Source organism: Bubalus kerabau, chromosome 19, assembly GCF_029407905.1.
Source record: "Bubalus kerabau isolate K-KA32 ecotype Philippines breed swamp buffalo chromosome 19, PCC_UOA_SB_1v2, whole genome shotgun sequence".
NCBI lineage: Eukaryota > Metazoa > Chordata > Mammalia > Artiodactyla > Bovidae > Bubalus > Bubalus kerabau.
In genome coordinates, this window is record NC_073642.1 from 25,966,606 (window position 1) to 25,980,999 (window position 14,394).

Below are 14,394 nucleotides of genomic sequence, written 5' to 3' on the forward strand. Positions count from 1 at the left end.
CTTTTACCTAGTTTACTCCAGTTTATTGGCTACCACAAAGCTCCTTTAAGCCACTTCCTAAGACTGCCCTTTTCAAAAGAGGTGGACAGCAGAAGGGCAACCATCAGCTCAGCCTTTTGAGGCACTTCCAACCCCACACGAACACCCAGGGTCACCTTTTGGGAAAAGTGACCACTTTCATATGGCATGTGGGTAACGTGGTACAGAGCTGAACTCTAACTAGCCTGAGAATTCTAAAAATTTAGACCTGTTTCTTGATCATTATGACAGTGCTATTAAGGTAGAGGAAAGGAACATGCTTGGTTTTTTGTAGCTTAATTTGTAACTTGTAAACATTTAGTTCAACTCCTGTCCCACGTGGTGCCAGTGGCAATGAACCCGCCTCTCAATACAGGAAACATTTAATCCAGGGTTCCTCAACCTTGGCTTGATTATTTTTATTGATTGATTTTTTTCTGGTGCATAGGATCTTAGCTCCCTGACCGGGGATCAAATCTGCACCCCTTGCAGTGGGAGCTCCGTGTCTTAACCACTGGACCACCAGGGTATTGGCACGATTATTTCTGGTGGAATAATTCTTTGCTGGGGCGGGGGGTACTGCTCTGTGCACTGTAGGATGTTGAGCATCATCTCTGACCTCTACCCACTAGATGCTACTTGCAAACTCTCCCCCGAATCCCCTCACCAAGTTCTGACAATCAAAAACGTCTTCCGACATTGCCCCAGCGGAACCCCTGAGTTTAGACATCTACTCTGTGGGCCTCTATCCGTATCCTGCCCATAAGGGTCAGAACACTGGCTTCTAGGCCCGGGACCTCAGGAGGGCTCCTTCCTCTCTGGGCTCAGTTTCCTCCTCAGCACTTGGTGGGAACTAGAGGAGGGCTTGCGCTCAAGTTCAGTGCTGGCCAGGCTCCCTCCTCCCGCCTTGGCCAAGCACTTCAAGGCAGTGGTGGTGGTGGTGGTGGGGTGCAGGCAGGGACCGAGGTTCAGGTGCTCACCTGTTCAGGAAGATGCTGCTGACGTCGTCGTGCGTGATGGGGGGCTTCTTGGAGCTGGCAGCCATCCGCAGTGGGCGCAGGAAGTTGTTCACCAGGATATGCAGCTGCTGCACGTACTCGGCCTCGGCCTCCAGCATGCTGAACACTACCTGGTTCCTCTTGCGCATGCTGTCTGCGTGCGGCGACCGGATGTAGTCCTGGATGATGGTCTTCCACTTGCGCCGGCATAGCCAGCCCCGCAGGAAGCTCTGCACCTGGGCGCCAAGACCGGGGGAGAGCCGCCCATCAGCCTCTGCTGCCCGGGTCCTTCCAGGACCGAGGCTCTGTCGTCCCCTGCGCTTAGGGAAAGAGCTCAGGCGGAAAGAGCTCAGGCAAAGGTAGGCCTGGTGCCCCTGCCTGCGTGGTGCTGGGCGCGACCTCGAGGCCCTCTAAGTCCACTTTCCATCTGTGCCCTGAGACTAAGGAGATGATGGCCAGACTCAAGTGTGTGGTTCCCGGACAGGCAGCTTCAGCATCTCCTGAGATTCTGTTAGAAATGCCAACCCCAGGCCATCCCAGACCTATGTGTTCAAACCAGGTCCCCCAGGTTTCTCTGGTAGCATCGCCAGACGGAGGGAAAATGTGGCTCCAAGTCCCCACCATGGGAGGGGACTTGAGAAGAGAGAGCTGCCAGGCTGTGCCAGGTGGAGCTCACACTTCTCATCTAATGACTGGCCTGAGAGCCCTGAAGTTTCAATTTAAGCTTGTCTGGACAGAGGGCGATTATCACATTGAACTGAATACGGCAGATGAGTTCATCTCATGCTTGGACCTCATCAGCAGGCGCCAGAGGCTCTCCTCTGCCTCCACGGGGAGAAATGAACACGGTGACTTGAGTCGGGCTACTTGGCTTGGCCTTGTTTTGGCGAGAACTTGGGAAGGGCCTTGATTCCCAGACTCAGAGGACTGTGTGAAGATCTGCATGCTTCCAATCAAGACTCCTCACCATTCCTGCTGCTGAGTTGTGGGCAAGCTCAGGGGCTGCACGGGGAGGGCCCAGGGTCCCAGGAACAAAGGTGCTGCGTGGTGCTGGGTTGGAGTGGGGATTCTGGGGATCCAGGGGCTGCCTGTTGAGGTGCTCATCAAAATACTATCAGCTGAAAAGGGCACTGGCCATGAACAGCAAGTGTGGCCTTCCGAGTGCAGACCTGTGGCCAGGGCCATCCGCCCTGGGGAGGAGCGGCTTGACTTCGTCACAACAGCTCTCTCTGAAGATAAGAAGCCTCTCTGGATAAAGTGTGAGGGGCTTGCTCAGAGGCCCCAGAAGGGTGACAATAAAAGGAGGACGGTGCATTTCAGCTGGATTTAACAAAATGTTCCCACTAGAATGGCTATCAAAATGGGCCGGGAAGTCCAGTGGGGCCATGGAAGAGAAGGCAGGCCAGCACATCCCTGTGTGGGTAGGGCTTGGTTCAGACCCCTGGTGGCACTGGTGGCAAGTCCCAATGTCCATGGGGTACCAGGGGGCCCTATGGATCATAGGTGGGCAGGCAGCTGACCTAGGGCCAGCAGACACTGTGGGCAGGAGGCAGGCCCGGGGCTGCGAGACCTCCTGCTTTTCTAAGAGATGGTGTGTCCCAGTGACCGAAGATGTGGGCTCTGGAGCTCAGCGGCCGGGGTTGAAATGTCGCTTTGCCAATACCTGCCTGTGTGACCTAAGCAAGTCACTTTGCCCTTATGGGCTTCTGTACCCTCATCTGTGAAATGCAGACAATAATCAAACTCCAGAGGGCTCTCACTTTGGAAGAGATTAATCTGCATACATCTCCTAGAATAGTGTCTGGCACATAGAAAGTGCATAAGGGATGTTAGCTCTTTCTATTTCTGAGTAACCAGAAATACAGACTTTTTTTTTTTAATGTGAAATGTTTAGTGTTTATAGCACCGGCAACACATTAAAAAGGGGGGGAAAAAACACCGTATGGGCTAAAAACCCCAAACACGCTGGGAGGCTGAACTTGGCCTGTGGGAAGCCAGTTTGCAGCTTCTGGTCTGTATGGTGCTGGGGTCCTTTTATGCTCTTGACAAGGAGGGTTTTCTGGTTTCACTTGTTTTTCTTAGGGTGAGTCAGGCTCCCCTGCTTCAAGTCTGGCCAGCTGCAAACACAGACCATGTTCTTCCCCTGCACAGGGTGGCCCATGGTGCTGGTCAGTATCCCCGCCACTGGGCAGCTTTCTGGTACCTCCTGTGATGTCCACCCATCCTGGACTCCAACAGAGTAAAACCAGCTGGACCAACCCTGGTGCGTCACAGAGGTCGGTTCCCATGCTGACCTCTGCTGGGGACCGAAGGGTACAGTTGGGAGAGGCAGTGTTTGCAGGACAGTGGCTGGGGTGAGGCGGGGCAGGCAGGCACGCAAGGTTTGGAGGATGGAAGAGTGGCCTGGGGTCTCGCTGAATCTGCCCAGGGTCGTGAGGAAAGCTCTCAGCTACGAGTCTCACAGCCTGGGTTCCTGCCCTGGCTCAATCCACTCTTTCACCTTTTGGGGCCTGGGTTTTCCTATCTATCAAATGGGCTGAACCACCCTACCTCACAGAAACAGCCGGAAGAAATGGCTCGAGGAGGAGCCGGTAGGAGATGAGGGCTATTGGTTCTGCCTTTGGAGTGGAAGTGGAAGGCCACATTGGGAGCAGGGGGGCAGCAGGTGGACTCTGTGGACACAGGGCTGGGCTGGGGGTGGGGCTCTCTAAAGAGGACCCGGGCAGCTTCGCCAGCCCTGAGGGACCGTACAGACCTTCTTGATTTTTTTGATGTCACTGTCTTCGTCATTGGGGGTGACGGTCTGGGTGGACTGGATGCGCTCATTGTCCTTGAGCAGAGATGCGATCTGCAACAGAAACATGGGTCAGCTGCTGGGGGTGGGGGGGGCTGCGGCAGCGGGCGGAAGTCCCACCCCTCCAGGCACCACCAGGCGCAGCGTGGTGGGCAAGCGCTCTCCCACGCACTCTGTGAGGCCAGGGGTACTGCAGCTCCTGTCCGCCTGAGGTTACAAGCCGGACATCTGTGAGTGAGCACTGGACCTGGTGCCCGTCCAGCCGGGTCCAGGGCAGCTGGGATCTGACTCTGAGTGACCCTGGGCGGGGCACCCTCAGGGCTGCAGGCAATCCCTTTGTAATCTGGGAGCTTTGGTCCAAATCTGTGATCATCTTCCTTACTTCCTAAACCTTCAGTCTCTTTATCTTCGAATTTCTATTGTGGTAAAATAGACATAACATAAAATTTACTGTTTTAACCGGTTTTAAGTGCACAGCTCAGTAGCATCAAGTTCATTCGCACTGCTGTGCAACCATCTGCACCATCTGTCTCCAGAACTTTCTCATCCTCCCCAACTCTGTCCCCATTTAAACACTAACTCCCCAGCTCCTGGCACCCACCATTCTATTTTCTGTGAATCTGGTCTCTAGGTACCTTGCCTAAGTGGAATCAGACAGTATTTGTCTACCTGTGTCTGCCTTATTTCACCAGCATAAGGTTCACCTATGTCATACCAGATGTCAGACTTCCCTTCCTTTGTAAGGTTGACTAATATCTACTGTATTGTTGTTTTGTTGGTCAGTAGTGTCTAACTCTTTGCAACTCCATGGACTGTAGTCTGCCAGGCTCCTCTGTCCATGGGATTTTCTAGGGAAGAATACTGGAGTGGGTTGCCATTTCCTTCTCCAGGGGATCTTTCTGACCCAGGGATCAAACTGTTCTCAAGCACTGGCAGGCGGATTCTTTACTGCTGAGCCACCAGGGAAGACATCCATTGTATATACAAACCCTATTTTGCGATCCATTCATCCATCAGTGGACACTTGGGTAGTCCCTTTGTATTTTCAAACAAAACTGTCCTGGAACCCCAGCAGGACTTTAGCTGGAAGTGCTGCTGGCTTGGCTGTCCCCTCCCAGGACAACCCTGAAGGACTTCTCTGACTTGGAGCTCTCTTTGGAACACAGCCTGGGAACTGCTGGCCTAGAAAAATGGAACAGCCCTTTAAACGAGCGTTGGAGCTGATCTAAGAATCTATATTTGCCAGATTTGGGATCAGACAGGTCTGCCCAGCTGCAAGAATAAAGCCAACACGGTGTCGCCCAGAAGAGGCGCCTTAAGCCACACTGTGGCCAGGGGCCTCAGGCAATCCTCAGGTGGACAGGCCACTGGTGCAGCCTCCCTGGTGGGGCTCCATCACGCCACCCCAGAGTCCGCAAGTTTCTGCTGGGGATCCCTCACCAGGGCTCCCAGGGCTTCGAACTTTCTCGTGAAAATGCTGACATGCATGCATACTAAGTCACTTCAGTCATGTCTGACTCTTTGCAACTCTATGGACTGTAGTGTGCCAAGCTCCTCTGTCAATGGGATTCTCCAGGCAAGAATACTGGAGTGGGTTGCCATTTCCCTCTCCAGGGAATCTTCCCGACCCAGGGATTGAACACGTGTCTCTTGGTCTCCTGCAGTGGCAAGCGGATTCTTTACCACTAGTGCCGCCTGGGAAGCCTGAAAATGCTGATACTGCCTGTGTATTCCATCACGACTATGGTATCTATGGGGGAAGGACCATACCGTTTCATTCATTCATGGGTTCCGGGTGCCTAGTGTGGGGCTGGTGCCTGACAGATATTCATTGGCTACAGAAATAAGTCAATTAGAGAAGGGTTAGAACCACAGCAGTGACAAAAACCTCAACCACAGGAAAACGCCACAGTCACTGAGCCCCACACAGCCCAGGGGACTCCACAAACACCACCACAAAGCCTCCGCTCCTCTTCAGAGCACGTGGCTCTGTCCCCTCAAGGCCACTTGCTGAACTGCAGAATGAATGGGCTCTCACAATTGAGCGAATTGAGCACTCTGAAAGCAAAATGGAACAGTTACCCGCTCTCCACTCGCGGTTTGCTAAAATTACCCCAGCCTATGCTTGAAGAGCGGCTGAAAATATCTAACTGAGACATATTCAGTGCCGACACAGGCTTTTCTTCTTTCTCCCCCACCCCCCACCTTTTCTTTCGATTCTCTGGGAACATCTGCACAGTGAAATAAAGGCTGGTTCTTTGATCTGTATTTTAAAGGGCTGAGGAATACATGCGAACACACACACGCACAGGCAGGCTCTTAGAGAGCTGAGAGATGCAGGAATGCCCAGTCAATGCCCACATTTGACCTGATTATTATCACCTTCTGCTTTCTTTGCTACTTTTGAGCTTTGCACGTGGAACCATTTTTTTTTTCTTTAGCATGGTGGGTTGTGTGTGTGCATGTGCTGTGTGTGTGTGTGTGTGTCCATCCTGTATTTAAACCTGGCACTTGTCTCAGAAAGAGGCATTCTAGGACATCCACTCAGCAGGGACCAGGGCAAAAAATAGATGCAATTAGGTCAGGCACTATGCTGCATGCACAGTAGCACTGGCAGCCTTGGAGCCTCTGTTTAAGGATCATCAGGTCTGGGGTGGGGGGCAAAGCTCTAGTGAGGGTGTTGCAAGCCTGGGACCCCACACAAGTCCTGGGCTATGGCCCATCTCTGCCTGGAGCGAGGGTCAGGTGAGCCCATGGAGGCAGCCTTTCTCCGACCCTGGCAGGTCTCTTCTGGATGGCTCTGCTTTGGACCTCGGTTTGCTTGCTAGATATCCAGGGTCTGCTCAGTTGACCCTTGTCGATGAAAGCCACGCAGGGTGGGGACTTTGGCTCACGCCAAAGTCACTGGCTAGAGTCTAGCTTCGGCTGCCTGACCAGGCTCAAAGCCAGGTGTCTCTGCTGGACCCTGCCCACTTGCCACTGGTGGTCTGGCTTCCTTGATCCATCAGAGGAAAACCCCGCTTGCCACCCCAACTTTGAGACAGGGTGCATCAGTACCTGCCCCATCCTGCTCCCTCTCAAGAGGCAGTGTCTTTAGTCCAGAATGCATTTAGTCAGAGCAGTCATTCACGGTGGAATTAACCCAGGTGTCTTCCTCTTTGTTAACCACCAATGTTTTACTAAGACCTTTGTAATTCTTGTTTTTCAGATAGCTGCCACACAGCTCAGTTCTTCCTCCCTTTTTTTTTTCCCTTAAGGTTTTTGATCTTGTCTAGTGACATGTGGGATATAGTTCCCTGTGCATGTGTGCCTAGTCACTCAGTCTTGTCCAACTCCATGGGACCCTATGGACTGTAGCCTACAAAGGTCCGTGTAGTCAAAGCTATGATTTTTTCCAGTAGTCATGTATGGATGTGAGAGCTGGACAATAAAAAAGGCTGAGTACTGAAGAATTGATGCTGCTGCATTTTGGGGGGCTTCCCTGATGGCTCAGATGGTAATGAATCTGCCCACAACGTGGGAGACTGGGGTTTGATCCCTGGGTCAGGAGGCTACCCTGGAGAAGGGAATGGCAACCCACTCCAGTATTCTTGCCCAGAGAATCCCATGGACAGAGGAGCCTGGTGGGCTACAGTCCATGGGGGTCACAAAGAGTCACACATGACTGAGCAATTAACACACACATTGTGACCTCCTGGTGAGATGAGGCCATGAGAGGCGATCAGATCATCATGTGGAGGTGTGAACAGCTGGCGAGGGCTATCTATGGGCTGAGAGTCAGCATCTCTCAGGTAAATGAGAATTGCTGGGATGCTGTTAAAGTGCAGGTTCTGACTCGGGATATCTGGGTGGGACCCCAGGTTCTGCATTTCTGATGGGCCATATCACACTTTGAGTAGTGAAGGTCTAGAAGACTTAACCTAGCAAGACTAGAAGACTAGTTCTAGAAGTTTTAGAAGACTTAATCAGCCTCCAGACGGCCATGGCAGGCAGAAGGAAGGGATCGTCTTGGAGCTGAGCCTGAGCCCACACTCTGAGGACTTACCAGCCATGCTCTGGCCCCACACCCGCCCCCTTAGTCCATGTGGTTGTCAGAAGACTAACAAGGAGCTTGCCAATCAGTGACCTCAGTTGATCTTCACAACCTTGTCAGCTAGTGATAAAAAGCCTATTCTTCAGAAAGAAGGTTGAGCACCAAAGAATTGATGCTTTCGAACTGTGGTGCTATAGAAGACTCTTGAGAGTCTCTTGGGCAGCAAGGAGATCAAACCAGTCAATCCTAAAGGAAATCAACCCTGAATATCCATTGGAAGGACTGATGCTGGAGCTGAAACTCCAATACTTTGGCCACCTGATGTAAAGAGCTGACTCATTAGAAAAGACCCTGATGCTCGGAAAGATTGAAGGCAGGAGGAGAAGTAGACGACAGAGGATGAGATGGTTGGATGGCAACATCAACTCAAAGGACGTGAGTTTGAGCAAACTCTGGGAGATAGTGAAGGATATGGAAGCCCGGTATACTGCAGTCCATGGGGTTGCAGAGTTGGGCACAACTGAGTGACTAAACAACAACATAGACAGAGGTGCAGAGGGACTGGGGGACTTGCTTCAGGTTGCAGCTGTTAAGAGGCAGAGGTCGGCTTTGAACCCAGATCTGACCACCCGACCTTTCCACTGGGCCAGCATCACTGATTTTAAGTTTGGGGCTGGCATAGCTGTGGCTGGGAGCGGGTCCCTCCTGCCCACCCTGTGCCTCCCTGAACCTGGGGAGCCCGGGTGTGAGGTTGGAGGCCGGGATCCCTGGCCAGCCTCCTCTGCTCCCAGGGTTGCGGTCACCTCTGCCTTCAGTCGCTCGATCTCCACCTCCCCGTCCTCGATCTGCTGCCGCAGCTGCTTGGCCACCGTCTTCTCGGTCTCCACGATCTGCAGCAGGTGCAGGTATTTTTGCATCAGCGCCTCGTGCTCCGTGGCCAGTGTCCGGTAGCTGCGGACAGAGGGAGAGGGCAAGTAGGACACGGCACCCACAGGAGCCGGCTGCCTCTCTGGGGTCACCAATGACCTCCCACTTAAATTGAGGGTACACTGTTCAGTCTGGAATCTACTGACATGACCTTCCAGGTTCCCTGGATGTAGCTGGTAAGTGGTGTGACAGCTTAGAGACAGTGGCTTTTGTTTCAAACTCAGAAGCTACTTCACACAAGTTCTTTAAGCCCCTGAGAACTTATGGGGGAGACCCTCATGGCAAAATGGGACAATAATTGCCTCCCTACAAGCCCCCAGGATGGAGATGAGGATCCCAGAAGGCTGAGGGCAGGGAAACAGCTTTGCTCTAGGAGAGGGACTATGTGACAGAGGCGGTCCCTGTCAGTGGAGACCGGTCCCTTGATGGTGTCAGAGAAGGAGGCTCTGCCCAGCGGTGCTCTGAAGGGGCGGGGAGGGGTGGCGGGAAGAGCTGGCAGCTCTCCTCGGGGGGTGGCAGGGGCAGAGGGTGGGCAGAGGACCTGGAGCCCGTGCCTGGAGGAAAACACCTGATCCTCAAATCAAAGCTCCATGCTTGCTCCCCCATCCTCTTCTAGAGGTAAACGACAAGCTACAAGAGAGAACTCTTTGGTTAAAATAAGGCTTTGGTACATCTCTTATAATGAATTTAAACTAGAATATCAGGTGTTAATGTTTTCCCAACTTCCCAAGAGGCTTAATTATCTTGACTTGCAAAGGAAATGCAGTCGAGAACAGGAAGGACTCCGTTTTCACACCGATGGTCTCTCCTCCTTGCTCCACCAGTGTGAAAATTCAGAGCCTTCAGCAGTTTGTTCTTAGTGGTGCTTCAAAACTGGGATCTGGAGTCTTATTGGCAGGACGGTTTGGTCTGTTTTTGCCTCCCTTTCTTCCCTTCCCCTGTCTTCGCTGCCTGCCTCCCTTGCCTCCTCCTCCCCAGTTTTCTGTTTTAAAAAAATGTTTTATTGGAGTATAACTGCTTTACCGTGTTGTGTTAGTTTCTGCTGTACAGCAAAGTGCTTCATCGATATGTATACATATATCCCCTCTTTTTTGGAGTTCCTTCCCTTTTAGGTCACCGCAGAGCACTGAGTCAAGTTCCCTGTGCTGTCCAGCAGGTTCTCGTTAGTCATCTGTTTGATACATAGTAGTGTATACATGTCTATCCCAATCGCCCAGTTCCTCCCCCTGCTCCTGCCCCTTTGGTGTCCATAAATTTGTTCTCTATATCTGTGACTCTATTTCTGCTTTGCAAATAAGTTCATCTGTACCATTTTTCCAGATTCCACATACAAGTGATATTATATGAAATTTGTTTTTCTCTTTCTGACTTGCTTGACTCTGTATGACACACTCTAGGTCCATCTGCACCTCTGTGCAGCGCCGTCTTTATAGACTCACAGATTCTCAGAGCTGGGAGGAAACTCAGGAATCACGAAAGGCCAACTGTCTAATTTTATAAACAAAGAAACTGAGGCCCAGAGAGGGGAAGTGACTTGCCTCCCTGAATGACAGTCAGTCACCGAGCGTCGAAGCTGGAGCTGGAATCGCACCACAGTTCCTGAGGAGTCAGGTCTGTGCTCTCCACGTGGCCGTCCGGTTTCCATCTAGTTCTTCTTACTGAGCTCCAGACCACAAGCCACACTTGGTGTTACATTTTATACATTGCTGTACAGTCACATAGCCCAGAGGCATCCCATAATCTAGACTACTATGCATACAGTGGCAGAGTGCATTGTGTCTGTACCTGTTCCTATACCATGTGCTTATTTTTGTACATACCTTGTTTCTACTATGTTGTGTCAAAGTGAAAGTGTTAGTCGCTCAGTGGTCTCCGACTTTTTTGTGGTCTCACGGACTGTAGCCCGCCAGGCCACCATGGAAGCCCTAGGGGCAGCCAACCTGGTCCACAAATTAAAGATGCCTCTGAAAACGCATCTAGACCTGCACGCTTGGTGCCAGACTGGACCCTGCTGGCTTCTCTCAGCCCTTCAGTCTGTGCTATGGTTGTCCATCCGCATAGCATCTGACTTGAAGAGCTTCTGGGTGGCCGTGGCTTCTGGGTCGGCAGCAGCCAGGGACACCTCACTGTCTCTCTGCAGGTATCTCATGGGCCAAAATGACCACATCTCTTAGAGAACCTAACTGTAGCCTCAGCAGCTAGTTTTTGTCTTCCCCTTAAATGTCCTGGCCCAGAGCAAAAAAACCTGTGTCCGAGTCCAGTGTGGCCTTGGCAAGAGTTGAGGAGTCAGAATTGGTTTGGGACTTCTGGTCCCTCCTTTTTCTTCTTCCAACATCTCTTCCCATTCTCTTTGAAAATAAAACTTTCCCTCAGAAAAGGATCAGACGATGTTCCTCTGTGAATGTGTTACTCACTCAGTCATGTCCGACCCTTTGCAATGTCATGGACTATAGCCTGCCAGGCTCCTCTGTCCATGGGATTCTCCAGGCAAGAATACTGGAGTGGGTTGCCATTTCTTTCTCCAGGGGATCTTCCTGACCCAGGGATCTAACCCATGCCTCCTGTACTGAGAGCCAGATTCTTTACCAGTGAGTCACCTGGGACACCCACTCATTGGCATAGCTGACCTTAAGATAGGGAGATTCTCTAGGTGGGCCTTACCTAATCACATGAGGCTTTATTTTACTTATTCATCTAATTTATACAATTTTATTTGGCTGCACTGGGTCTTAGTTGCAGCCCCATGGCTTGTCAGATCTTAGCTCCCCGACCAGGAATCACACCCACATGCCTTGCATTGGAAGGCGGTGTCTTAACCACTGGACTACTGGAGAAGGCCCCACATGAACTTCTTAAAATGGAGAGCTTTCTCTGGCTGGTCACAGAAGGAGTGGTCAGAAATTTGGGGCTGGAGAACGATTTGGTGAATCACTGTTGGCTCAAGGAGGGAAGGGACCACGTGGCACGGAATGCCAGGCTGCTGTGCTACAGGATGGGGCTGAGAGCCTTCCCTGACCTCCAGCCAGCAGGGATGCGCTCCTATAAGAAACTGACTCTTGCCAATAATAGGAGTGAGCTTGGAAGCAGAGACATCTCCAGAACTTCAAGGTCAGAAGTTTGACTCCTTGATTTTAGCCCATGACCTCTGTGCAGAGATCACAGCCAAGTCTCAGTCCAGACTTCTGACCACAGAACTGAGAGAAATGGGTTTGGTTTTGAGCTGCTAAGTTTGTGATCATTTGTTCTGCAGCTGTAGAGAACTAAAACACGCTAATAGACATAATTTGTTTTACAAATTTGAGGGGAATTTGGGAATGGGAAGCACAGACCGTAAATGTACAGTTTGATTGAGGTGGATAAATGCATATGCCCTGATTGAGATAAAGAAAATCCTCAACACCCCAGAATTCCCCTGTGCCCCTCCTTATCAATCCACACCCCAGAAGTAGCTACTTTTGGATTTCTGTCACCACAGTTTAGTTCTGCCTGTGTTATTAGAATTTCAGATAACAGGATTCAGACAGCATGTACTGTCTTATGTCTGGCTCTTTTACTCCGCATCCTGGCTATCTGTTTTGTTACACATATTTGCAGTGGGTTCCTTTTTATTGTTGAGCGGTATTCCATTGCAAGGATGTATCAAGGTTCTTTCCTACATCTGCCTGTTGATAGACACCTCAGCTATTTCTAGTTTGGGGGCTATTGTGCATAAAGCTGCTAAGGAAATTTGCATGCAAGACTTTCTGTGGATGTTTTTTATTTCTCTCGAGATAAATACTAGGAAGTGGAACTGCCGGGTCACAGAGTAGGTATATGTTTCACTTTTAAAGGAACTGCCTAACGATTTTTCAAAGTGGTTGAACCACTTTATGTTCCCACCAGCATTGTGTGATTTATAGTTACCCCACCCCCTCTCCAACATCTGCTACTGTCAGTCTTTTTTTTTTTAAATTTCTTTGGCTGCATCAGGTCTTAGTTGTGGCAGGAGGAATCTTTGTTGGGTCATTCGGGGTCTTTCACTGTGGCACAGACTCTCTAGTTTGGCTCACAGGCTTAGTTGCCCCTCTGTGTGTGAGATCTTAGTTCCCCAACTGGGGATTGAACCCATGTCCCCTGCATTTCAAGGTAGATTCTTAACCACCGAACCACCAGGGAAGTCCCCTTTATGTATACTTCCAACACTTATCTGGGCTTCCCTGGTGGCTCAGCTGGTAAAGAATCCGCCTGCAATGTGGGAGACCTGGGTTCGTTCCCTGGGTTGGGAAGATCCCCTGGAGAAGGGAACAGCTACCCACTGTAGTATTCTGGCCTGGAGAATTCCATGGGGTTGCAAAGAGTCGGACACGACTTTATGAAAGTAAAAGTGAGTGACTTTCACTTTCACCACTTATCCATCTTTCATTTATTATTCATTTATCCACTTATCCATCATTTACCGCCCACACATACACTCAACATCCAACTTCTGTCCATCCATCCTTGCATTCTTGCACTCGACATTTGCTGAACTCTTGTCTATATAAGGCCTTTGGTCCCTGCTCCCAAGAGCTTACATTTTGTAGACAAGTAGACACAGAAACACACTGTTATCCTCTCAGCCAGAAAGGTCTGCTGCTTGAAGGGGTGAGTCTGGGTGTCCAATCTCCCTGAGAGTACTCAGCCCTGCTGAGGATTGTTAGCTCTGGGGCCACACCCTAGCCCCCAAGCCCATCATTTCCCTCAAACCTAGGAAGGCTCCATTCAGTTTGAAGCCCCTGTTTTCTCTGTTGCATACACTTTCCTTCTGCTCTTCTCCCCACCTGGCCCAGTGAGTCCCTCCAGAGAGGGGCACACATGGATGGGAAGGAGGGAAAGAGCCAGCTAAGAATCTGCACATCCAAGCACAGAGAATTTCAGTCTATAGAGAAGACCAAGGCCCAGAGAAAAGACAGGACCAGCACATTCCTGCAGCATCCGGTTTAGAACTCAGGTGGTCTTAGCTTTTGGTGACCATAAAACCTTGTGCGTAGTCACTCAGTTGTGTCTGACTCTTTGTGACCCCATGGTCTATAGCCCACCGGGCTTCTCTGTCCATGGAATTCTCCAGGCAAGAATATTGGAGTGGGTAGCCATTCCTTTCTCCAGGGGATCTACCCGAACCAGGGATCGAACCCGGGTCTCCAGCACTGTGGGTGGCTTCTTTACCATCTGAGCCACCTGGGAAGTCCTGTAATAAAACCCTATAATCCAATCAAATTGGACTCAGTTCTCCTGGGATAATAAAAGAAGCTCATCTGGTTGGAGGCAGGAGGGCACCCTGCTGTTCCTCGGGGGCGCTTGGTTCCTTGTGCATCCCAGAGAGGCACATCAGAGCCCCGGGTCTCTAAGAGTGGACCCGTCAAGATGCCCTTCTTACAGCTTCATGTCCCCTCCATGTGCTCCCTTTCCATGTCTTCCCCTCCCGGGGTTTGAGTTTGCCCAGGACGGGGCCCAGTCTCCTGCCTGGACCTTGGGGTGGCCGAGGCGTACCTGGCGTGAGCGATGGCCGCCACCCACTCGTCGCAGTCCTTGGCGTCCTCTGTCCTCAGCTCCAAGGCTTTCTGGTTCTCGTGGCTGAAGTTAACCGTGAAATAGTGCTGCCCAAA

General features: G+C 51.2%; 1 protein-coding gene across 1 annotated transcript in view; it reads right to left on the reverse strand.

Annotated features, from left to right (window-relative positions):
• Positions 1 to 14,394, reverse strand: part of RASGRF1 (Ras protein specific guanine nucleotide releasing factor 1) — a 100,586-nt gene that overhangs the window by 62,589 nt on the left and 23,603 nt on the right. The window contains exons 2-5 of the mRNA XM_055556586.1: positions 14,279 to 14,385; positions 8,647 to 8,794; positions 3,772 to 3,864; positions 999 to 1,252 (exon numbers count right to left, since the gene is read on the reverse strand). Coding sequence (XP_055412561.1) covers positions 999 to 1,252; positions 3,772 to 3,864; positions 8,647 to 8,794; positions 14,279 to 14,385 — 602 coding nt within the window. The remainder of the gene's footprint in view (positions 1 to 998; positions 1,253 to 3,771; positions 3,865 to 8,646; positions 8,795 to 14,278; positions 14,386 to 14,394) is intronic.